Source organism: Xiphophorus couchianus, chromosome 16, assembly GCF_001444195.1.
Source record: "Xiphophorus couchianus chromosome 16, X_couchianus-1.0, whole genome shotgun sequence".
Classification (NCBI taxonomy): domain Eukaryota; kingdom Metazoa; phylum Chordata; class Actinopteri; order Cyprinodontiformes; family Poeciliidae; genus Xiphophorus; species Xiphophorus couchianus.
Genome location: NC_040243.1, coordinates 1,248,206 through 1,271,511, shown reverse-complemented (window position 1 = coordinate 1,271,511; position 23,306 = coordinate 1,248,206). Strand labels below are relative to the sequence as shown.

The following is a 23,306-nucleotide window of genomic DNA, read 5'->3' as shown; positions in this document are numbered from 1 at the left end:
CAGACAAAGAAAATCCAGAAAAAGTCTCCATCTGCATCAGTAATGGAGTAAACCTTTCTTAAACTAAAGAGCCACACAAAGCTGCTCCAAGGACCGCAAAAGGCCCCTGAGCCACACTTTGGACACCCTGGATGTAGAACAAGAGTCTGCAACATTTACAACCCAAACTTTAGCTTTCTGCCCAACAGAATAAAACTCTTAGAGCCACTAAAGTTACCTGATCTTTTGAAGAAGGAACTACTTCATATATTTAACACAGTCTGTGTGCTCTAAGAAATGTCGTTGTAAAACCACCTGCATTTTCTGTAGCCTAAAATAATCCGATTTCCTGAGTTTCATCTGACATTTGGATCAAAATTCAACAAGGAGGATTAAAACTTCAGCAGGTAGCAGAAATTCTGAGGTTTTTATAAAACTCTCTAATGTTTCTCAACGCTAACTGTGACAGGATGCGACTCTGATGTTGCAACCAGGAAGCCGATGTCCACATCAGCGTCTGTCATCTCAAATCAGCTGAAGCTCAAATCAGTTCTACTCCGAAAATTTTCTGCTGGTTTCATTTGAATCTCGCTGTGAAATTTGAACCTTTAACCAAAAAACAACTAAACCACACAGGTGATATCATGTCACCAAAAGTTTTACTGAACCAAATCCATACCCATAATTTATGTAAATGCTTTCGTAGAAAAACATGGAATGGAAAATGGAAATCAAAATGTTTTGTTTACACCCTAAAATGTAAGACACACCAGTGACTATCAATACAGAAAAGGTTTGAAAACTATATAAAATTAGCTTCACTTGTTTTGTTTTCAGTGTAGATTAAGTGCACACTTAAATTTTGTGATAATTTTCTATGTGGAAAAGTTAAAAAGGCCTCGTTTTGACATTTTGGAGTCATATTAATGCGGATAGTCCAGTGTACGAGTTGACTTGAATGCAGCATAGAGACGAAATGCTGCACACGCAGTACAGAAGCGCAACTGGTGAGAGGCTACGGCAAGCCGTTGGTGTCAAATCTGTTTAGTCTGTGAACGCCACTTTTTCTAGCAGTTAAGTAATTTGTTGCTATTAAAAAGAGAAGTTTGATGACAGGACAAAGCGTTGTTCTTCTCACTGCTAAAAATATAAGGGTAAAAATGCGTTTGCCTTGCTTTCTATTGTGGTTTTCAGTAATATTTATAGTATTCTGACTGATTGAACTGTAATGTTTTATAGTTTTTTCCCCAGGTGGATTTCTGGACCCAATGTTTGACCCTTACAGCTTACTATATAAATAACAGAAAAAATTATTTAATTGCTGGTAAAGAAATCCATGTGGTTCAAGGCGCTGATAATAAACTAATAAACAAAAAATATAAAAATACCAGTAAAAAATAAGTATAGACATTAATGTATGAAATAAAAAGATTAGTGGGAGTTTGGCCGTCTTGAGCACTTTACAATATTTTGTTTATTTTCTCTGACTTTTACAGTGTCCCAATTCAGACAAGGTAATTTTTATAACAAGTTTTTCTCTAGACGGTATGGAAAAGTGCAAATATTTGTCACTAACAGCTTGCCATACATCATGACGCGGAATTGTACTTTAGTTACGTTAAAGAAAAGTTTATTGACTTTTCGGCAGGTAAGATTAGTTTATCTTGCATTAAAAACAAAGATTAGAAATATTTTTGGTAGAAGTTTCTATATTCAACGTATTTAATGATTTTCCCGGGGAAACACGTTGGAGCTCTGGATTTTCCCACCCTCCTGAACGCAGCATCAGCTCATCACCAGCCGCCGTCAGTCAGTCAGGTGTGGCCGCGGCGGTGGGGAGGCATTCCGACCGGAGACAGCGCTGTTCCAGTAGGCTCCACCGAGGCTAAAACTAGCGACTGCCGCGGGGCCTGGAAACATGAGCCGCCGTCCGAGCACCGAGTCCGCCAGATGACCGAAGTAAGTGCTCCATTTTCCCGCAGCTGCTCCGGAGTTTGTCCGGGCCGTTGGAAGTTTCCTGACATTCCAGATTCAGGGCCCACTCCGTCATTCCAGGGTGGGAAAACAAACCTGGAGGGCTCCATGACTGTGGACACTCTCCAACAAACTCATTTAAATGGATATTTGTTTTTCCTGTTGGACTGTCCTGCTGTTAAAATGTGTTTTGTGTGCCTATTTTGGGGGTTTAGGACCGACCAGGGCGACCACCCACCGGTTCGGTTCGTAGCTGAAACTTTTGACCGTTGGTGCAAAACATCAGTTTCACATCCAGAAAAGTCCACAGTGACATGTTGTTAAATGGAGAACTAGTTTCACTACAAGTTATTCCGATTAATGTCAGGGAAAGAAAACTATACAGAGATCTGAAAATTATAATTTTTGCGTTTTTATGTTCAGCTAAAAAAAATTGGTTTCTTTTAAGGGACTGAAACCATTTGAAGAGTCATGTAATGAATGAGAATGTTCTAATATGCAAATGATTAATGTTTAAATGTGAAATACGTTGATTAAATTGTGAAACTATGCTAGGCTACACTTCCTTGGAAAACAAGAATCTCCAGAGCCAAACAACTTCTTGAAAGTAAATATAAAAAGAATCATAATCAACATTTCCATTGTTTTTTTCCCCAAGTGTCTGAGCAAAAGGAGCCTGATGAGTCATGCCCTCAAAACCGGAAACGCACCTCCATAAAAGGACGGTGACGCAGCGCGCCTCACAGCATCCCGTCAAAATCTGTCATAGTAGTTTTTTAACAACAAAGCAAACTTTTCTACAGGATAACCAGAAATGCATGTGTGCTCATAGACGACACAGAACACCATGCACTGAGCACAAGTGGCTTCAGAAATGCCGTTACGCAGAAGCGCACAGAGTCAACAGCCAGACCACGTAAAGAAAAAAGCAAAACAGATTCTCTCCTTTATCTTTAGCCGCGATAATTAGCTTCCTTCAGTTGAAACCATTTTTCTCTGTGTCTAACCACAGTCTATGTGTGACTCCAGTACAAAGATGTTGGAGGAAAAAGTGGGGCGCTTATGCTAGTCCACATCATATTCAAGATGCTGGTCAGAAGTGGAGCAAAAGTTGCAATTATCTGAATGCTACCAGGAGATTTTCTTTTTTTTTCATAAGTGGTTATTCACCACTGTGGGTGATTACAGTAAGGCTGGGCGATCCACAACGCTTTTAAATCCTTCCATAGTGTCCTGGTTCGATAGGTCTCCAACCCCTGCTTTCAGACAACTTTTCTCCTGAAATGGGAGAAATAGTCATATAAATATTTACTATATGAGCTCAGATTTGGAGCCTGACATTGTGAATGTGTTATACTTTCCAGACATAACCCTAAATTTGAACAGTTTTTGTCTGAGTTCTTCGGTCTCTTGTGCTGTCTGATAATACATAAAAATACATAAATAAAAATATTTATGTATTTTTTTTATGTATTTGAGTTTCCATGCTTCTATTATCCTCTAACTGGCAGCCTGTAAACCCAGAGGGACAGTAAAAATATTTACATTCTGATCTAATCTTAAAGTCACCTCTGCAATTATTTTATATTATTATAGCTGCTTATCTATATTGTTTGCTTCCATTTGTCCGTCTGCTTGCTGTTGATACAAATTAATTTTACTGCTGAGGAACAAATAATGAATCATTCTGAACTAAAATAAACAGTTTCAAAACAAACACGGCTCTACTCCATGTAGAGCTATAAAGCAGCAGCTCTGTAAAGTTTTTCTTTCTGGTAATTTTACATCATATTTTCTGTAGTGATCAAATAAAACTTGCAATGGTTTGGTTGGTTGTTTCACCGTTTAATAGCAGCTGATCATTTTTCTGATTCGTGCCGCAGAAAAATGGAGCATTGTGGGATTTTGGGAAGCGCATCTCGACGGCGCTCAGAGCGCCACCTGTGGCCGTTTGGTGTGTTTACTCATATTTAACCAGCTAGCGTTAGCTTAACTCAACAGTGGAAATAATGCTTCACTGTTTCAGTTAATGGAGTTTCTTTCATTGACCCTTTTGAGTTGCTCTCCATGGTCAGTGATGTAGCATTAGCAACGTTAGCATGTGAAATCCGTCAACAGTCCCTTATAAAAGCTTCTGTTTATGTTGATTTTGATGCAAATGAGTAACTTTTAATTTTTTTCAAGCATAAATAATTATTTTGCCAACCCAACTCTCAATGAATAAGATATTATATTAGATAATAGTCGTATCTCACTAAGTACAATAAAAATGTTTTAATCGTGAAACGTTGCGTCCTGCGTAACGGCGGATTGAAAAGCTGAGTTGACGGATCTCCAGCAGGTCGCTGGAAACAGGAAGCGCTGGTTGCTACAGAAGCTGCTGCATTTACAAATCCATGACGTGTGGAAGGAGCCCTGAAGGCCCGGTTGGCGCCTGCTGGGTTCCTCCAGCACCGGATCCAGCTGAGTCAGAGAGCCGGAAGTGAGTAGTGACTCAGGAGCGGCTCAGTCCAGGGGCGCACCGATCTATTGGCGCCGATTTCCTTCGTTTTGGGAGATTGATGATCGGCCAATGCTTGTACGTGAAGCAGATCTTATCTTCCTCAACAAAAGCCTTAAAATCAGCCGCTGTCCTATTCTGCTCTGCACTGAGAGGTTTGGCTGTTAGCCCCGCACACCGGGTTAGCCCCGCCCACCGGGCTGAGCCCTGCAGGTTTGCAGGTAACATTAGTGACCCTGCTGTTGCCAACTCAGCAACTTTCATTTTAGACAAAAAAAAATTATCGGCCAAAATCAGAATGGGCAGGTCCGACTTTTAAAGATCGGTAATCAGCCAGAAAGCTGCACCTGTAGCTCAGTCAGTAAAACTGAAGCAATTCATCTAACATTTCTCCTCCTGCCTGTTTTAGGTTCTCTCATCTTAAAACCCTGAAGAAGAAGAAGTGAGATCTGTGACTTCACCTGACCGCTGGGGAAAGCGAAGTGAAACAAAGGAACAGAAACAGGAACGCCTCGCTCCGGTTGATTTAGGACCAGAACCGGCACAATGCCTCGGTGATGGAGTAGCTGCGGGTCCAGAGCCGTGGGTCCAGAGCCGTGGGTCCAGAGCCGTGGGTGCGTCGCTGCTCCGGCGGGACGGGGTTCGGCTGCAGGAGGGCGGCTGTGACATGCGGCCTGCATGCTGAACGCTGCGGCGCTGCAGAAACGCCGCGCGCTGCGTCTGGACGACTACAGCAGCAGATTCACCTGGAAATGCTCCCCGACCGGAGCTGCTGAAGTAAACACAAACTGCATGTGCTCCTGGGGGGGTCAGAGGTCACCTCCTCATATGAAACTGGTTTTACTGGGAACGTGGATTCACGGCCATTCAGATGGCAGGAAAAGACTACAATCATCTCTTTAAGCTGCTCATCATCGGAGACTCCAGTTAGTATGTTTTACTAAAACTCCTTCAGTTCTGCTTCCTTTACCTCAGAATCGGGTCAATAATGATTTTATTTCCCCATAAAGGAGAGTTTATTATCCTGAACTGCAGGATCCACAGATTATATTTATCATTGCATCATTTTTATGGTCTAACCTTCATCACAGTGAGGAGGAGGAAGAGGAGCATTTCTGCTGAACTAGCTAAATTTATTCACCTCATTTTTCTTGAGCATTTTAATCATGTTGGTGCATAAAAACAAGACAAACACATAATCATCATGTTTATAGTGGTTGTGTGAAGTAAGTAGGAGCAGTCAGTATCTTACCTGCAGGACAGGGGCGTCTAATTTATGGCAGAGTTGGAGCCAGCCTAAGGAAAAAATAATTAAATTACGAGAATAAAAATGTACAACAATGAAGCTGAAATAATTCAAGAATAAAGTCAAAATAAAACATTAGTCTTTTTTTTTAAAGTCGCAATAATATGAGAATTAAGATGTCAGACGATGAAGTTTAAATAATAAACAGTAGCTAATAATACAAGAATAATGAGAAAAAAGTCTCAATAAAAAAAGTCTTAATTTGAGAAAGTTGTTGTAATAATACACAAAAGTTTTAACAGAAAAAAGTTGTAACAGTTCGATAAACTAATATTACCAGCATAAAGTCATAATATTAGTTACACTAATGAATAAAATGATCTGGCAGCAGCTTTTATCAGGACAGAAACCCGGCAGATCCTGGAGAATCCTGGAGTTCAGTGGTTTCCTGAACCGTTTGTCTGTTTCACTGTCAGCATTTCCTGGTTAACAAAACCTGCCACTCAGTCAATTACATCATCAGTTATTTATGTTAGTAATTTAGTCAGAAGTAAAAAATCTTTTTGATTCCATTAGATAATAAACACAATTCTGAACGTTTGTTTAGGTGAAAATCATTTAAAAACTCGTTGCATTGGGCGTGGCGTGGTGGCGTAGCAGTTAGCGCGACCCATATTTGGAGGCCTTGAGTCCTCGACACGGCCGTTGCGGGTTCGACTCCCGGACCCGACGACATTTGCCGCATGTCTTCCCCCGTTTCCTGTCAGCCTGCTGTCATATAAGGGACACTAGAGCCACAAAATACCCTGGAGGGGTAAAAAAAAAAAAACGCGTTGCGTCATCTTCCTGTCGTTTCCGTGCGGCGGTGGATCATGTGACCCATACGATGAAGAAAAAATACAGTTTAATGAAATAAACCGATTTCAAAAAATGGAAAAAAAAACCTCAAACTGTTTTATTGAAAAAGTTTTTTTTTCTGTTGACCAGATTTATTCTCTTGTTTCCAGTTTGTTTGTTTGCTGCTGGTCTGTTCAGGTTCACCTGTCAGGTAACCAGTACGCTCCCAGTTTGGTTTTACCTAATGAAGCAGTGAGGACACTTGACAGTAAGGCTGGTTGAGCCAGTGGGTTGCTGGAAAGTTGAGTGGAAGGTAAAACTAAAATAAATCAGCATTTTGATGCTGAACCTGAGTTTTGCTCCAGTAGCTTCCGGTTCAGTTGGTCTCTCCCTGCTGGTTTTACTGGGAGGAAGCCGCCTCGCCTGCTGGTTCCTCAGACCGGTTTGACCGCCTTTCTAATCTCCTCTCTCATCTGTTCCTCCTCAGATGTGGGGAAGAGCAGCCTGCTGCTGCGCTTCGCAGACAACTCCTTCTCCGGTGAGTTTCTCTGGCTGCAGGTCGGCCGTTTGATCAGGTTCAGGCATCGTCGGCGCTGCCAGGCGTCCCAACACGTCTGCAGGGCGAAGTTATGAAGAAAAACTGGAAATGAGGCGCAGAGAGCCGCTTATCCTGGTTCTGTTTCCCAACCCGCAGGGTTCCTGCAGACTGAACAAACAGCCTTTATAAACTGGTTTTATTTTAAAACGCTCAGTAACTGATGCAGAATCAGATTTGGTGAAAAAACAAGGAATTTGATCCGTTTCAAACATCAGCATAAAAACTTTACAGCAAATAGAATAAAGGAGCAAAATGAAAATGTATTTTCAGCCATTTTTGTTCTTTTGATGTGCTGTCCTCAACATGTACAGCAAATATTCACACAAACCCTGAAATTAGAGGCTTAAGACAGTTTAGTAATTAAATTGCATTTTTTAATTAAATAAAATATTTATTCCTTTTTCTTAATTGAATTATTTGGGGACATTTTTGAACCCAGGAGCCTCTGAAACATTAACTCTGATCTGTTGAGTCATTTCAAAATGAGAAAAATGTTTTTCAAATCTTTTTATCGACATATTTTCCTCCAATATTTTATTATGATTAAATTATGAGTAACAAAAGTCCTAAACAAATATGCATCAAATGCAAATTTGTATATGTTCATGTTGAACAAACTAATAAAAAGCTAATTTTAGCTATTAGTTTGTTTTAGTAAAAACATTTTTTTTATCCCTTATTTGGGAGAGAAGATTAAATATCCGAACATGAGATAAAAAAACCGACAGTAAAAACGACGTCAGGTGCAGAAAACGAACTGAATAGAAATAAATTTGTCATTCAATATTTCAGTGTAGAAGTCAATGATGCACAAAACAATGAAGCAACAGATTCAAATATTGAGTTAAAAACACAACCAGTAAGAATGCATGGTTTGTGACGCTTTTCTAACTTCCTGCAGGCAGCTACATCACCACCATCGGAGTGGACTTTAAGATCCGGACGGTGGACATGGAGGGCGAACGCGTCAAGCTGCAGATCTGGGACACGGCGGGTCAGGAGCGATTCAGAACCATCACCTCCACGTAACGCTGCCTCTCTGCTGGGTTTCTGTTCTGCGTGTCGGATCGTAGCGCTGATCCTGCGCCTTGTGCCGACAGATACTACAGGAACACGCACGGCGTCATCATCGTCTACGACGTGACCAACCCGGAGTCCTTCGTCAACGTCAAGCGCTGGCTGAACGAGATCTCCGAGAACTGCGACACCGTCTGCAAGATCCTGGGTGGGTCGGCTGCTGCGCGCGAGTATTCACACCCCGAAACCTTTTCTCTTCTTCTGCAGATTAAAGAGGCGATAAATTTAATATAAAGTAGCTCTTTACTGTGAAGCTGAAGAAAAACCAGACAGTTTTCTATATTTTACACTAGTGTGTGAAATAAAATTACTAACAAAGCCCTGAACATCTGGAGGATTTTGAAATGGCTCAATTTCCAGACACCAAAAACGGCTGGATGTTTTTTTTTATAGCACTTTGTTTCTAAGATCTGCAGCTGTTGTTACATCAAATGGTGTCTCTACAAAGTGTGTGTGCCACACTTTTCAGACTTCAATTTGTAAAAAAAAAAAAGTTCTTCCATTTCATAGCAATGCACTTTGTTGGTTTATAGCATAAAATAAGTTTAAGGTTTACGTTGTAATGTGACAGAGACGTTGGAGGAGTTTACAATAAACTGATCAAATGTTGCAGCTATAATTAATTAATCTGTTGCACCATGCAGACGCTCTGTCTGCTCTGAGGAAGGAAATGATAACATACTGCAACCTGATGCGCTCTCTCATTGTTCAAACCGACTGAACTTCCTTCTGGATGTGGAGTCGTTAAAAACAGAAAATCAGAACCAGGTTTTATTCTTATTTCTTTATTTCTGCTCAGTGGGGAACAAGAACGACGATCCGGCCAAGAAGAAGGTGGACACCCAGGACGCCGTGCAGTTCGGGGAATCACTGGGCGTCCCGGTTTTTGAGACAAGTGCCAAAGAAAATAAAAATGTAGAAGAGGTGAAAGATTTTATTCATTTTTACCCAAAGATTCCAACTAATCATCTTGCTGCAGCTAAAATTATATTTTCTGTCAAACTTTTATTTTATTTTTATTTTCAGCTAAAAAAAGGAACAAAGGTCCAAATAAAACCTGAGCAGATGCTCAGAAATTCTGAAAACCTTTGAAAAGCTTTGCATTAATGGGATTGTTGCTTTTTTATGGAAATGTTGATGTAACAGAAAAAGATTTTTTCACGAGATTCTCAGTTCCTGCATCAAAAAACATTATAGAAAACATTTTTACCAAATAACCTGAAGGAAAGTTAAAATGGCTGATTTTAACCTTTGTACTGATTTGACTTCAGAATCAAGGACATTAGCTAGCAAGCTACTGTTAGCATAGATGTTGCTAAAAGCTAATGTCTGCTAACATTAGCTTTTCCTATGATGAGAAAAAAATGTCTTTATAATTTGTTTTAAAAATCTATTTAATAATTCATCAGAATTTTCTGGTTTTATTTTTCACGTTGAAGAACAAACTACTTTCTAAGGTTGTTTATTTCACATTCTGTGATTTTCAAAATAAAGCTGCAATAAAGTAGAAGTTGCAATTAAAAAAAAAGTCTCCTGTTAATTATTAAAATTTAAAAAAGATTGTTTTTTTTTTTTTTAAAGTCAATCAAGTTAATTTCTGGAAAACAATCTAAATTCATAAAAAATGTTTTTTTAATTGCTTGCACCCTAAATATATAATCGCTAAGAATATAAACACTAACTTACTAATCTGATGAAGTTTTATTATTTTGAGCAGAAAAAACCCTTAATTGTTACTTATACTTCCTGTCTTTGGTTTATCAAAACTGAATTATGACTTTTTATTAAACAGAATAAAAAATTAAACACATTTTCAGCAGAAAACTAAAGTGTTTGTTTTAAAAACTATAAATATGAATAATTTAGTCATTTAGGTCACGTCTGATGTTTCCCAGTTAAAAATGTTTTATTTATTGGAAACAGTCCAGATGTTTCTGGGTTTTATAACCAGCAGCTTCTTGACTGAGGAGCAGAACATCCAGATTTAATCGGGACGTTTTCTGAAGCATATCCAGTTCTGTTGTTCATGCTCGGTTTTCCTCGTGTTTCCAGATGTTCATGGCGTTTACTCGCATGGTTCTCCACGCCAAGAAGGAAAGCCGGGACCGTGCCGAGAGGGAGCGCTTCCGCGAGAAAGACACGGTCAACATCAGCACCCAGAAAGACCGCGGCCACCGCAAGCGAGCCAAGAAGTGCTGCTGAGGCGCGGCGCTGCTGCGGCACGGCGCTGCTGCAGCGCAGAGCGGCCGGCGGTTCACGGTTCAACCTGAGGGAAAAGTCTGCAGCACTGACCAGGAGCTGAGGGAGCAGGCCGCTGTTTCAGGCTCTCTGCATGGCTGTTCCACGTTTAGAAAAACTAAATATTCCTTCATATGCACTCGGATGTTTCAGGCAAATCTGATCCATTCATACATATTTTATAAATTAAAACTATAAGATAAAAGTTTGTGGTTTTATGGATAAAACTGATACAAATGATCAGCTTTCACTTTCCCACCTGAAGCTGTAAAAATATCCTACTTTTTAATCAGATTTATTTTTTCCCTTACAACTGTAATCGGTAAAAACATAAATATTAAAATGATTGATTAATAATTCCTCCTGAACAGAACTGTCATATCTTGGTGACGTCTGGAAAACCTTCCAGAGTTTCTGCCCAGTTTTCCAGACGTTTGGTCTGATTTCAGCTGAAAGGGTAAAAACACCGGCCTGTTCCTTTAACTTCACTCCTGAACCTGTTACGTTTTTCTGTTTTAATCCTTCAAAAGGGAACGGTTTGTTACTAAAGTGATGAGTTTGGTAATCTGCCTTATTTCAGTCTGAATGACTTAACCTCCTGTGAGCTTTTAATGTCTGCTGCCATGAAAATGTTAAAATAAAGCAATAAGTCCAAAAGTTCTGTTGACAGTGACTGAGCTGAGACGCTGGTCCAGAATAATCCTCTTTATGTCTATAAAAATGTAAACCTGTTCTGCCTGAAATGTGTAGAAATGTATCCGTCTGCTGCTGTTTGATGCTTTGAATAGAAAATAAACGTTGAAAGTTTCAGACGGACTGAAACTTCTGCTCAGAGGAAACGCAGGACCGTATGGCAAGCTGTTTAACATAAAATCAGCTTCACCACATTCAGGATGTTAGGTTATGACTAAATGTGTTAGTAAATTATAATATCTCTAATTAGGACCAAATGACAGATTTACCAATAAGTTGCATGGAAGCTTTAACTCAACATATCTAATTAATTAATGACTGAAAGATATTTCAGATTTTAATTAAATTTAATTAAATAAAGTTATAACCAAAATTTGGGATCTTGTTTATGTTCTGAATAGTCATAAGTCCAATTAAAGACTTTTTATTTTTAAATAAGATTTATTGATTCAATTAGTGCAAATTAAATTGCAGATATCTAGAAAGTAAATAATAAAACTGATCTAGAAATATCGAGCTGTAATTTTATCTCCAGATGAGTTAGAGATCTTAAATTAGCTTCTGTTTTTTTTTTTATCAGATATTCATCAATAATTATTATTTTTACTCTGTCAAAGATCTTAGCATTTTGATATTTCAATAAAAACTTAGAAATGCAAATGAAAAAAAAAAGATCTTAAACATTTTAATTTCCTAAAGCAAAACGCTGAAAACTTCATTCAGTGGTTTTTATCTGTAGCAGTCAGGAGGCAGGAGTTTTTCTTCAGTCCTGTACGTTCCCGTTTCCCCTGAACGCCCCATCCTCCTCAGTCCTGTACGTTCCCGTTTCCCCTGAACGCCCCATCCTCCTCAGTCCTGTACGTTCCCGTTTCCCCTGAACGCCCCATCCTCCTCAGTCCTGTACGTTCCCGTTTCCCCTGAACGCCCCGTCCTCCTCAGTCCTGTACGTTCCCGTTTCCCCTGAACGCCCCGTCCTCCTCAGTCCTGTACATTCCCGTTTCCCCTGAACGCCCCGTCCTCCTCAGCTGGTCTTGGGCAGTCTGTAGATGCCGGTGGAAACGATCAGCTGATGCTCCCTGACTTTCCTCTGCAGAAAGGCCTCCAGCTCGTTGACGTCCATCTCCGTGACGACGGGTCCCGTGGCGACGAACATGCGCAGCATGGTGTGGATGCGCTCCAGCGTCATGCTGTCCAGGTTGGTGAGCATGGCCTGGATGTAGGCCCAGAACAGCTGTGGGAACAAACAGGGTCAAAGGTCGTTTAGTTACACAGAACTGATGCTGCTTATGACTTTATTCTCTTAACATCTTTATTTTATTCTCATAATAACATAACTAATCTTATAATTTCATTACTTTACACCTACGTTATTTCGATTTTACTCATATTTTGAATTTATTCCCACATGGTTCCTTTATTACAACGTTTTTACCAGCGTTGCTCTGAGCAGCAGCTCAGTTCCAGTAGCTCTTTGCTAATTGGATAGCTAATAGGAGCTGAGTGGGGGAGGAGCTCCACCTTGAAGGCGGGGCTACGTCCACCCAGGCGTTTTGCAGCTGAATGGTTGCCATGGAGATGAAAGATTTCTCAAACATGAAAGAATCCAAAATAAAACTCCAGGTTTGTATCTGATGAGGGAAAAACATTAAAACACAACGTGGATAATATGATGCTGCACCTTTAAGTGCAGCATCATATTTTTGTGTCACTTTGTTCAGTTCTGTTATTTGGCCTAAATGTGTCTCAGTGCTGCCCTCTTTAGGTTGAACTATGGTACTGCAGGTGGATTTTCCTGGCGTTCAGCTCAGTTGATGTCCACCTTCATTGACAGCAGTTTAAATATTATTTATCTATTTCTGTGCTAGCTCTTTCTTTGACTTTTAAAACTCCCTCTGCGTTTGGGAGGAAGCAGGAAGTGACTGCAGACCTGCAGCTTCTCCTCCCTCTGCTCAGACTGGGTGGTGGTGTTGGAGTCGCGCTCCTCGTCGCTGTCGATCAGCATCACGCCGCGGTCCAGCCTGTCGCGCGTGGCGCCCGTCTCCATGACGACATAGCGGCCGGCCGCCTCCTCCCGCAGGACGCCCTGCTGCTGCCACAGCGCCAGCTTCCTGTGCAGCAGCTCCTTGGGGGCTCCCAGCTTCACGCTCAGCTCCTCCAGGGTCCACGAGCCTGCCAGGTTAAAGGACAGGCAGGAGGAAGACGAGGAGGAAGAGGAGACACAAAGGAATCACCTGATCGGTTTGGATCAGCATCAGAATTTAAAATGCAGAAAAAAAAATGACTTTCATTTTCAAACTAGCAAAAGTATTCACACCCCTTCCATACCTGATCATGTTTAAGGCTTCAGCTAACAAAAAGTATGCATAAAATCTGAAAAGTGTGGCCTGCACCTATATTCAGCCCCCCTTAGAACTACATTCTGCTGAAACCTCACGTTCTCCATCCAATCTGAGCTGCCATCAGTTTTTTCTTGTCACAAATTCTCTGATTTATGCCTAAACTTTGACTAGGCCTTTGCAACACATGAATCTTCTTTGATCTAATCCATCTGAAGGAAAATGAACCTGAGACTTTCACTTTATGAAGCCAAACCTGAGTCTAAACCCAGAGCTCATACTTTTCTCCTGGAAGTGCAGGATGATGGCGGCGTGGAAGGGCGACACGGTGAGGTTGGTGAGGGTCCGGTCCTCCAGCTCCAGGTCCAGAGTGACGGAGCCCAGGTGAGGCTTCCAGCTCAGCGTCCGCATGGCCTGGAACAACCACAGCGTCAGGAAGCTAACCATCAGGAAGCTAACAGTCAGGTTAAACCGCCGGACGGTTCACCTTGAGCTTCTCGTAGCGCCGTGTGTATGCCTCCATGGCGTGGCACACAGCGGCCGGCAGCTCCAGCTTCTCCTCCTTCAGCGTGGGCCAGAACTCCGACGACAGGACGATGGCGGACAGCGCCAGCGGCGGCTGCTCTTCCTCACTCAGCTTCGACTCTTCCTCGCGGATGTGGCTGTTGATCCTGCGAGAGTCGGCCATGTCCTGCACAGCGACAGACACGTTAAACCACGGCGAGGCGTTCAGGGAGCGTCGGTGAATAAACGAGGGGCCGACCTTCAGCATGACTTCGCAGTAATGCATGTGAGACTCTCCGAAGCGCAGCTTCAGCAGCTCCACGTTACGAATCTCCCTGAAGAGGAACGACAGGTCAAAGGTCAGAGAGGAAACGCAGCTCTAGTCCAAGCACCAAGTTTTACTGTCAGAACCAGTCAGGCTGTGTGTTTCCCATTTTTCCCGTTAGCCATTTAAATTTCCAAATGGCAGCCATTTTCAAAATGGCAGCCATTTTCAAAATGGCTGCCATTTTGAAGCCTGTTAAACATGCTACTGCCTGAAAATGTTTCCAATTTTCATGACTAGGATGAACTTTATGTATAATTTTTCACCTTGGTCATCATATTTAACTTTAAAGTAATAATATGCAGGAAGATCAGAAAGTTGGGGTTTTGCTGTTTGCTAGTCGACAACTGGAAGGAGAAAATGGTTAGCGATAGCTTTTGCTAATTTTCTTGCGTGTTTAGCGTGTAATTGGCGCATTTTATTGTTAGCTTCTGATACATTTTTGGAAAATGTTTAGCAATAGTTTCCACTATTTTTTGTGTTTAGCAGTTTAGGATTAGCTTTTGTTGATTTTTTTTGTTTACAGGTTAATGTTGTATTTTGTGGTTAACGCTATTTTTAAAACTGTTTAGCGTTTTATTGTTAGCTTCTGCTAAATTTTTGGAAAAAGGTTTAGTAATTGTTTCCACCTTTTTTTATGTTTAACAGTTCAGCTTTTGCTTCTGCTAATTCTTCATGTGTGCAGCAGGTTAGAATTAGCTTCTGCTAGTTTGTGTTTAGAAGCCAATTTTATTTTTATAGCACATTTTCAGCAACAAAGCATTTCATAGAGCTTTGCTTTAGAAGCTTGGTGTTAGCTTTCTCTATATTTTGTGTAGCAGTTAGCATTAGCTTCCACAATTGCTTTTTTATGTTTAGCAGTTAAGATTCTTGTTTAGTGAATTAGTGGTTCGTGAACCTAACTTTTGGTTAGCTGTCCTCTCTAATAATACTACCAATTTTAATGCAAACATCTATTGTCCATCATAAAAGTGGCAGCCATTTTGAAACATGTCCAGCAGAAAAAGGAAATACAAGATGAAGAAGAAATATGTTTCCATATTTATGTGGTTCAAAATATGTCGGCTATTTTAGTGCAAAAATAAATTTTCCATTTCAGTCATGTTAGGCATCTTAAAAAAAAATCTAAATAATTTCAGTAAATATAATTTCTGCCATCCTGAAGCTTTTTTTTCCTCCAAAATTTCAAACTCCTGGCAGCATCTGTGCCAAGTTTGTTCTTGTTAAAATCTGCTGCCCTGTCGGTTCTGTTTCGGTTCTGCCGGGCCCACCTAGCCGTGTTGTAGTTGAGCTGGTGCAGCAGTCGGTCGGCCAGAACGGTTCTGTACTCGTCGATGAAGATTTCCTTGCTGCCGTAGATGCTGACCAGCAGGCTGATGATGTCGGACGAGCGCCGCTTGGAGCCCAGTTTATCTGAGAAACGTGGAAGCAGAACTCAGTGAAACCAGCCCGGTTCCCCTGCCGTTCACCGGTGTCGTAGAACTCGAGACCGGTCTTGGTCTCAAGACCATTTTTTGATGGTCTCGGTCTCGCCTCGACCGCATTTGGTCTCGGTCTTGACTTGGTCTTGGGTTTGGTGGTCTTGACTACAACACTGACATTCACTGACCGGGAACGGCGTCGGTGGGATCCGGAGCCCAGTCCTCGGGGTCGTTGCCCTCGTCGTCGCTGTCCTGCATCTCCAGGGTCACGGGGTCACCTCTGGAGAGCTCGGAGGCCAGGTCGGAGCAGGCCTCGGCGTCGCCCGTCAACCCGGCGACGATCTGCCGCACCGTGTCCTCCCGAGTTCTGGAGCAAAAAAACTGTTCATGCTCAGGATTGATGTTAATATGACTGCCATGAATACAAACTTGAGAAAAATTACTAGTGAAAAACAAAACAATTTTTAATGTCCAAGAAATAAGCACTCCTAACAAAAAGACAAAAAATTCCCATTTATAAAAATAAATAAGTTATCACATGTTTGCATTTTGGGTTGGCATATTGGTAACAGATATAATTTTTACTCCTTTTTTAAAATCCAAAGTAATAAATCTTTTTAAATTTTCCAAATCAAAACAGAAATAAAACTAAAACAAAATTTAAAGTAACCTTTGTGTTTTGGTTCAGATGCTTCATCTCTGAATCTGTTCAGTTTATTCCATAAAAAATCTAAAACAGTTTCAATGAGTTTATGGCTCATTTTCTCTGAATATTTTTAAATGTGCAAAATTATTTTAAAATCTTCCTGTTAAAAACTGAAATCCAATTTATTTATAAACATATTTAAAAACATTTTCCCAAATAAAAGCGATAAATCTTGTTTTTACTGAGGATTAGAGCTGGATTCATGCTGTGTTCCAGCTGCACTTGAAACTGGAAAATAAAATAAACTGGATTTCCCACTGGGAAACTGGGAGCGACTAACTGCCCCAGTTATGACTTTTAAGGTGTTTCAATATGGCCGCTCCTTGCATCAGCAGTAGTTAGACTTGGTGGAAACATTTATTTTATAAGACACCGATCTAAACGAGCGTCTAAAATCAATCAGCAGCGCCTGCAGCTCCAAGCTGCAAAAAAAATTATTTCTGTTTGTTTTTGCAAAGTAAAGATTAAAATGATGTTTGTAAAAACTGTTGTAAATAATGTTTATGCTGAAATTCTGATTCCTTAACCAGAACGCCGTTGCCTCTGGCTCATTTTCCCGCCGTTCCGAGCCGTCTGAACCGGACCGGCGGCCGGACTCACCGCAGGTACTTCCGGATGGGCTGGCACGCCACCTGCAGGATCACCATGGACGGGTCCAGTTCCCGCAGAGCTTTGATGGCCGAGATGTAAACGGTGAGGATGTCGGACGTGTGAACACCTGCAGGAGGAGCAGGTGTTGTCATGGAAACCGGTGCTGCAGGTTTTATAAAGCTGATTACTGAGGTGAAACATCCTGCAGGTGAACTCTGACCTGGGTGCAGCAGACGGCTCTCGAAGGCCGATTTGAGCGAAGTGAGGAGCTGCTGGCGCTGGTTGGTTCGCTCCAGACAAAACTTCAGATCCTCAATGGCAGGTTTGGATTCTGGGAAATCTGGGAACAAAAGGAAAAATGTGCTTAGAAATAAGAACAAAATTAAAAACAAAAACTACTTTTATGCAGTTTTCCCTCCTGATAGTCCAGTAGAATCAGTTCAATTAGTGACCAGAACTCCATCACCTGCTGCACCTCCTGCTGTGGTTCTGACCCAAACCAACCTGTTCCCCTCCTGGCCTGTGGGGGCGCTGCACCAAGAACCACTGAAGGAAACGACACAAAAACCTCTGAAGACGCTGAGAGCAACTTCCTTCTTCACCAGATGGAAACAAGATGGAGGCATCAGATTTTTCTCTTTAGTCTTTGGCTGAAGACCAGGAGCCGTTTTATTGCTGCTAGCGCTAGGCTAGCACGTTAGCTTTGTGTTTGTACCCAGAATGCCCTGCGCTGTAGTCCACTTCCTGCTTCTGGCACAGTCTCCGGTCCGCTTGGTGTTCACATATCTATTCAAACTGAACCAGAGTTCACTTCAACTGAACCCAGACTGAAGTCTGGAGGACCAGAGGTCAGAGGTCGATTACCATTCACACCAGAACTGGACTTTCTAGACAAACGGACTGGAGTTTTATTAAAGCGGACTGAACAGGCTGGTGGGGATGAACGGATTAGTATGAAGTCGCTTCGTTCTCACCTCTGATGATGCTGAACAGTTCCTCGATCCTCATGTTGACGTAGATCCTGCAGAAGAACTGGTGCATGTGGCACCGCCACTGCTTCAGAACCGGGCTGCCGCAGGCGCTGGGAGTACTGGGAACGCTGGGATCCATGGGGACCGGCGTGGCTCCGTCCCCCTCTGTGGCGAACACCTTCCCCAGCCAACCCAGAACCAGCTCCAACCACTGCTCCACCAGAGAGGCAGGTCCAGACACAGAGCGACAGACCGGCTTTTAATTTCACATAAACATCGACGTAACCTTTCAAATAAAATAATCAAGTTTATTAATGCAAAAAACAATAACGATGTAAACAGTGACGTAGAAAATGCTGAGTAATTTTGTTCAGATTAGGAAAGTTTTATGTTTTGCTGTCATGACAGCAGCAGCAGCATCACGCGTTTCCATTTACTACAGAATGGTGAACTTTGAAATTATGAAAAGAAATTTCTTTAAAGAAAACTCACCAATTTCACTAAAATGTTTTTGCACGAGTTTATTTTTCATCTGCATCAAAATAGATTTATTTCACAAAATTGTAATGGAATTGTAAAAATTGTAACGTTTTTCACATCGTATCAGTAAAGTGATAAACAGCCGGATGTTACTACTGGTGGAGACGACAAAGGAGACGACAGGAAGTGGTTGGAGAATAATGTTTTTGTTTCATTCCAATTTGTTAAATCCTTAACTCTCATGTCACATATTTAACCCAAACTCTGCATATGTAGCTGCACCCCAGTAGGCGGGGCTTGTTGCTCCAACACCTGAGGATGTCTCCTCTGACTGGCTGGTAGATGATGAGCGCTAGCGCCACCATAGCTGAATTATGAATATATCTCATTTAACTGTTTAAATCTGTTGATTTTAATGACTTTTCATGTCAACAAGCTTATTCACGTTTAAATTAATTTCTTATTTAATGGAAACACCACAAGTGTGAACTTCTGTTTTCTCAAAATTAGAAGAAAATTTAAACACAGCTATGTTGCGTTTAAAGGCGGCTCAGAGAAACCCGTTCTGACCTGCTAACCCGGGTCAAATGGCTGAAAACAGAGCGGCGTTAGCGGCCATTTTGTGAAGGAAGCGCCTGACCTCCTGGAAGTCCAGCAGGAAGGAGCGCTCGTACTCGCCGCGGCAGTGCTGCTCCATGCGCTGCTCGATGAGGCGGTGCAGGATGGCGGTGACGGCCTCGGCGCTGACCCACTCCAGCAGCTGCAGCCGGGACCTGCAGCCACACAGAACCGCCACGTCACACACCCGCCGCCACCCACGCCCCTTACCCAGAACCCCCGGCGGCGGCTCACAGGGCGAGGCTGAGCTGCTGCAGCTGCTGCAGGGCCTCCAGGCACCAGCAGTGCGGCGCCGAGGCCCTGCAGCCCGGACATGCCCCCCCGTCGGGACCCTCAAGGGCCTCGGCGCCGTCCTCCCCGCCCTCCCGGCTCATGTAGACGGAGAAGGTCCGGCTGTAAAACTCCAGCACCCGCTGCTGCAGGACGGCGGGCGGCGAGAAGAGCAGCAAGGCCCGGATGGTGGTGAAGGCCCGGTCCTGGAGGGCCCCAGGGCCCGGCCCCGACAGGCCGCAGCGGCCCTCAGCCTGCCACGCCCCCAGCTGCTCCAACCCACCTGAACGAGACCACAGGCCACACAATGAATCAATTAATCACAATTAAACTAATTTAGTAATCAATTCATCGTTAGCTGGAGAAAACAGACTCAAAGAAAAGCAACATCCTGGAAGAACAACACAGTCAGTCCAGCAATTAAACCAAAACTGAATAAATTAGCAAAATTCACATAAGAAGAATTTTGCACTTTACTGAATTAAAAGAAAGGTTTCAGTTTTCTAATTATTTTAGGCTTGACTGAACAAATTAATTCTCAGTCATAAAGACAGGACTTGGATCGCTATATTTAGCCAAGTTTAATACAAAATAAAAGCCGATTTTGGTGCAGGAAAGTCGCAGATTCAGTAAAAGTTTGTTTAAACGTTCTACTTATTATAACAAATTGTTTGTAAAATGGTAAATTGTAAGTGAAAAATGTTGTGACAGTTTTTCCCTGATTAAAAACATTTAGAATAATAAACAAAACAAGCTGCAGTTTGGGGCAAAAAAAAAAAAATCAGTCTGTGGGCCACAAGCGGCCCCTGAGCCACAGTTTGGTCACCGCTGGCTTACAGCAGCCAATAGACTTCCAGGTCCAGGAGGTTTGTGTTGCTCTACTAACTCAGGAACGGATCCAGCCGGTCCAGCAACGTCTGGAAAGCGGAGAGAAGAACTCCGGCCCGGTCCCGTTCCTCCAGTTGGTCCTGCGGCTGCTCCAGTCCGGACCAGAACTCCGGAACCACCGAGGACGACAGGCGCACCTGCAGGGACTCCAGCAGCCAGACACCCAGCAGCCGACCCAAACCATGAGAGCAGAGCAGCGCCAGGTTCAGACGGTCCTGCTCTGACAGAGAGCTGCCTGGAGAAACCTACAGAGACAAAACCCCATCAGAACCCATCGGATCTGCTCCCCCTGCTAATTATTTTAAACACCTGAAATATTTGATTCCCAATTTCTCAGGAAACAGAATTTCACACCAGTTTCTGCTCATTCTATGTTCACATGAACAAACATTGAGAATATCTTCTAAACTCTAAGACTGCATGTATCTCTGGTGCTTGTGTATTTTTTCAACCACACTTTTTCCTTCTGCTGAACTTTCCATTAACATACTGGAATACAACACTGTGAACAGCCTCTTCTTTAGCAATGAATGACCTTTTGTTTCTTATCCTACTTGGGGATATCAGAGTATGAAAGTTTCCCGTTTTGAACTGAATTACTGAAATAAAATCATATTTTCTTGTATTTGTAACGGCCCAAAGTCTTTCCTCTGGGTCTCTACTCTGTTTCAGAGCTTCTAATTGGTGCTGATTGGAAATGGAAGCAGCTGGACAGTGTGACGTCAGATCCATCAGCTTTATTCTCTCTCTTATTCCGCCCATTACTTGTCTCCTTGCCTCTCTTTCTTTCTTTCTCTAGCCAGTTATTTCTGTTAAATAAATCTAATTTTAAGTTATCCCATGCGTTGCTTCCCTTTAATTTGTTCCAGAGCCATATCACAACACATTACTTTGAAATGATCTGTAATCAGCCTATAAAATATGTAAGCAAACATAAACAAACTACCAAATATCAGCCGAATTCGGCCGAACATTTTATTTGACCAGATAAACAATGAGCTTGGAGACTAACTGTTAATAATCTTTCGCTATGGGGGGAAGTCTTAAATAATCAGATATTTGAATAGAGTTCTGAAAATGCTCTTCAATCTCTGTTTAACTGCACCAAACCGGGGTTCGGTTCCACTCACCAAAGCTGCAGTGACCGATTCCCAGGCTTTGGCGACCCCCTGGTCTGATCCGGGCGCAGACGGTTCCCCAGAGTTTAATTCCACCACCATTTCCTCCATTTTCTGACTCCTTTTTCACCAAAACCCCGGACCAACTGGCGTTAGCTTAACATTTTAGCTTCGGCTCGGCGTCTGACTTAACAACAAAGCAAGTAGAAATACGCATCTAATTTCAGATGAGTTTAAATAAATGTTTTTAATAATAATCTCTAATAGCTGTCAAAAGTTCTGTAATTAATTTATTAGGAAGCTAAACAACTCCTTAATTCACATGGCGGGTTTGCAGACGGTTTCTTCTTCTAATGATTCCCACACGGACCCTCTGAGTGCTGCCCCCTACTGGAATGATAAGGGAACACATAAACTTTCAGAAATTTTTACTTTTAAATAAAATACAATATTTCAGTGAAGCAAAGTGAAAAAGAAATTATTGCAGGTCTGACGAGGGTTTCTAAAATATACATTAGAATATATTTACAATTTTGTTTTTACTTTTCAGGTCACATCCATCTTCTTACACCCTTGTCCCTAGTGGGTCATGGGGTGCCGGTGCCTCTCAGACACCATGCACGCACACATCCATACCTAAGGAGAATTTAGAAAGACCAATTAACCTGACAGTCATGTTTTTGGACTGTGGGAGGAAGCCGAAGCACTCAGAGAGAACCCACACATGAGAACATGCAAACTCCATGCAGAAAGAACCAAATCGAATCCAGGACCTTCTTGCTGCAAGGCAACAGTGCTACCAACTGCACTAGTGTGCAGCCCTTTCAAGTCACATATTTTATTAATAACATTTTCATGCTAGTAAATCAGTAATTCACACACATCATAGAAAACAAGTTGAAATTTAGCTCCTTTAATCGTGAAAAATGTGAGTAAATTTGTTTATCTGATCTGTGTTTTATGTCTGATTTGCATTATTTGCTCTGCTCAATTTTACTGCAGATTTCCAGATTTGGACGTAAAAAAACATCACAATAATCTCCAACTCCAACCTCAGCTTCCAGACAGGACAAGGCAGGACTGGTTGAAAATGTATTTTGAATTTAAATCTAAGAGTGTGAATAATTTACATTACATATGTACACTTATTTATAACCTTTTTTTTAAAAAAAATTAAGTTTCCAGAGTAGCTTAATTTTGTTTCTGTTCACTTTCAGTATTAAAGTTGTCAATAAAACTGGAATTTATTTAGATAGAGAACTTTGTCATCTAATGCAAAGGCAAGACAATGAAATTCTGTTAGCAGCAACAATTAACAGTACAAAATTGCTCAAAGTATAAAGAAATTAGAGTTAAATAAGTAAATAAATACATTTATGTTTAAAAGTTAATGTTTGTATGTCCACTCATGATTCTAAATCTAATTTATGTTGTTTTATTTTGTTTATTTGATGTCCATGTATTTAAATAAAGATTCTGTAATCACAAAGTTAAATTTTGCACCTGTCAATATTTAACTTTTTACCAGATTTAGTCGAACAATGTTGAAAACTAGCCTACACTGCCCTCTTCAGGATGACTGGAGAACTACCCCAAAAATTAATTTCAACATGAAAAAAGTTCAAAACAAAAAGATTTTAAGGACTTTAAATTAATTTATTTAAAAAAAGCATTTCTCCACTGAAGCAGAACAAACATCAATTTCTTTTCTTACTATTGTTTGGAACGTGTACAATCAGAAACAGACTCGCCAGGTCGCCTGAACAGAGCAAAATACGTAATAAGCAAATGAATGTGTGAGGGGTGAGGGGGTCTGCCAACACCACAACATCAACACAGCCTGGAGGGACCATGAGGGGGTGTGTGTGTGTGTGTGTGTGTGTGATGGAAACAGAAGAAGAAGAGGAGCAGGAAGAGAAATAAAAACATTTAAATC

The 23,306-nt window shown here is 41.6% G+C and overlaps 2 protein-coding genes across 4 annotated transcripts; one reads left to right on the top strand and one right to left on the bottom strand.

The window, feature by feature from the left end:
* Window positions 1-1,776: 1,776 nt before the first annotated feature.
* On the top strand, window positions 1,777-11,259 carry LOC114159989 (ras-related protein Rab-35). Its single transcript, XM_028042304.1, has 7 exons — window positions 1,777-1,938; window positions 4,863-5,379; window positions 7,024-7,074; window positions 8,036-8,159; window positions 8,235-8,359; window positions 9,011-9,135; window positions 10,264-11,259. Exons 2-7 carry the CDS (start codon window positions 5,325-5,327, stop codon window positions 10,411-10,413), a joined length of 630 nt encoding a protein of 209 aa, XP_027898105.1. The 5' UTR covers window positions 1,777-1,938; window positions 4,863-5,324; the 3' UTR covers window positions 10,414-11,259.
* A 547-nt stretch (window positions 11,260-11,806) lies between these two features.
* anapc2 (anaphase promoting complex subunit 2) lies at window positions 11,807-21,737 on the bottom strand. 3 transcript variants are annotated; one of them, XM_028042302.1, is made up of 15 exons: window positions 21,383-21,737; window positions 20,251-20,497; window positions 19,329-19,647; window positions 19,117-19,249; window positions 18,000-18,207; window positions 17,246-17,365; window positions 17,035-17,152; window positions 15,917-16,095; window positions 15,579-15,720; window positions 14,242-14,317; window positions 13,966-14,169; window positions 13,760-13,892; window positions 13,070-13,311; window positions 12,163-12,373; window positions 11,807-12,119 (listed from the first exon to the last, which is right to left on the bottom strand). In XM_028042302.1, exons 1-14 carry the CDS (start codon window positions 21,479-21,481, stop codon window positions 12,164-12,166), a joined length of 2,430 nt encoding a protein of 809 aa, XP_027898103.1. In that variant the 5' UTR covers window positions 21,482-21,737; the 3' UTR covers window positions 11,807-12,119; window position 12,163. The 3 variants fall into 3 exon arrangements, with proteins under 3 accessions (XP_027898103.1, XP_027898104.1, XP_027898102.1); XM_028042303.1 differs by having other exon boundaries at window positions 11,807-12,076; XM_028042301.1 differs by having other exon boundaries at window positions 11,807-12,373.
* Between the last annotated feature and the right edge of the window lie 1,569 nt (window positions 21,738-23,306).

What these genes read in the sequence shown, in the direction of transcription:
- LOC114159989 (XM_028042304.1), top strand. Translation starts at nt 5,325, where the DNA reads ATGGCAGGAAAAGACTACAATCATCTCTTTAAGCTGCTCATCATCGGA. An exon ending in GCTCATCATCGGAGACTCCA is followed by an intron (nt 5,380 to 7,023) that starts GTTAGTATGTTT and finishes GTTCCTCCTCAG; the next exon opens with ATGTGGGGAAGAGCAGCCTG. An exon ending in CGCAGACAACTCCTTCTCCG is followed by an intron (nt 7,075 to 8,035) that starts GTGAGTTTCTCT and finishes AACTTCCTGCAG; the next exon opens with GCAGCTACATCACCACCATC.
- anapc2 (XM_028042301.1), bottom strand. Translation starts at nt 21,481, where the DNA reads ATGGAGGAAATGGTGGTGGAATTAAACTCTGGGGAACCGTCTGCGCCC. An exon ending in AATCGGTCACTGCAGCTTTG is followed by an intron (nt 20,498 to 21,382) that starts GTGAGTGGAACC and finishes TTGTCTCTGTAG; the next exon opens with GTTTCTCCAGGCAGCTCTCT. An exon ending in TCCCACCGACGCCGTTCCCG is followed by an intron (nt 15,721 to 15,916) that starts GTCAGTGAATGT and finishes CACGTTTCTCAG; the next exon opens with ATAAACTGGGCTCCAAGCGG.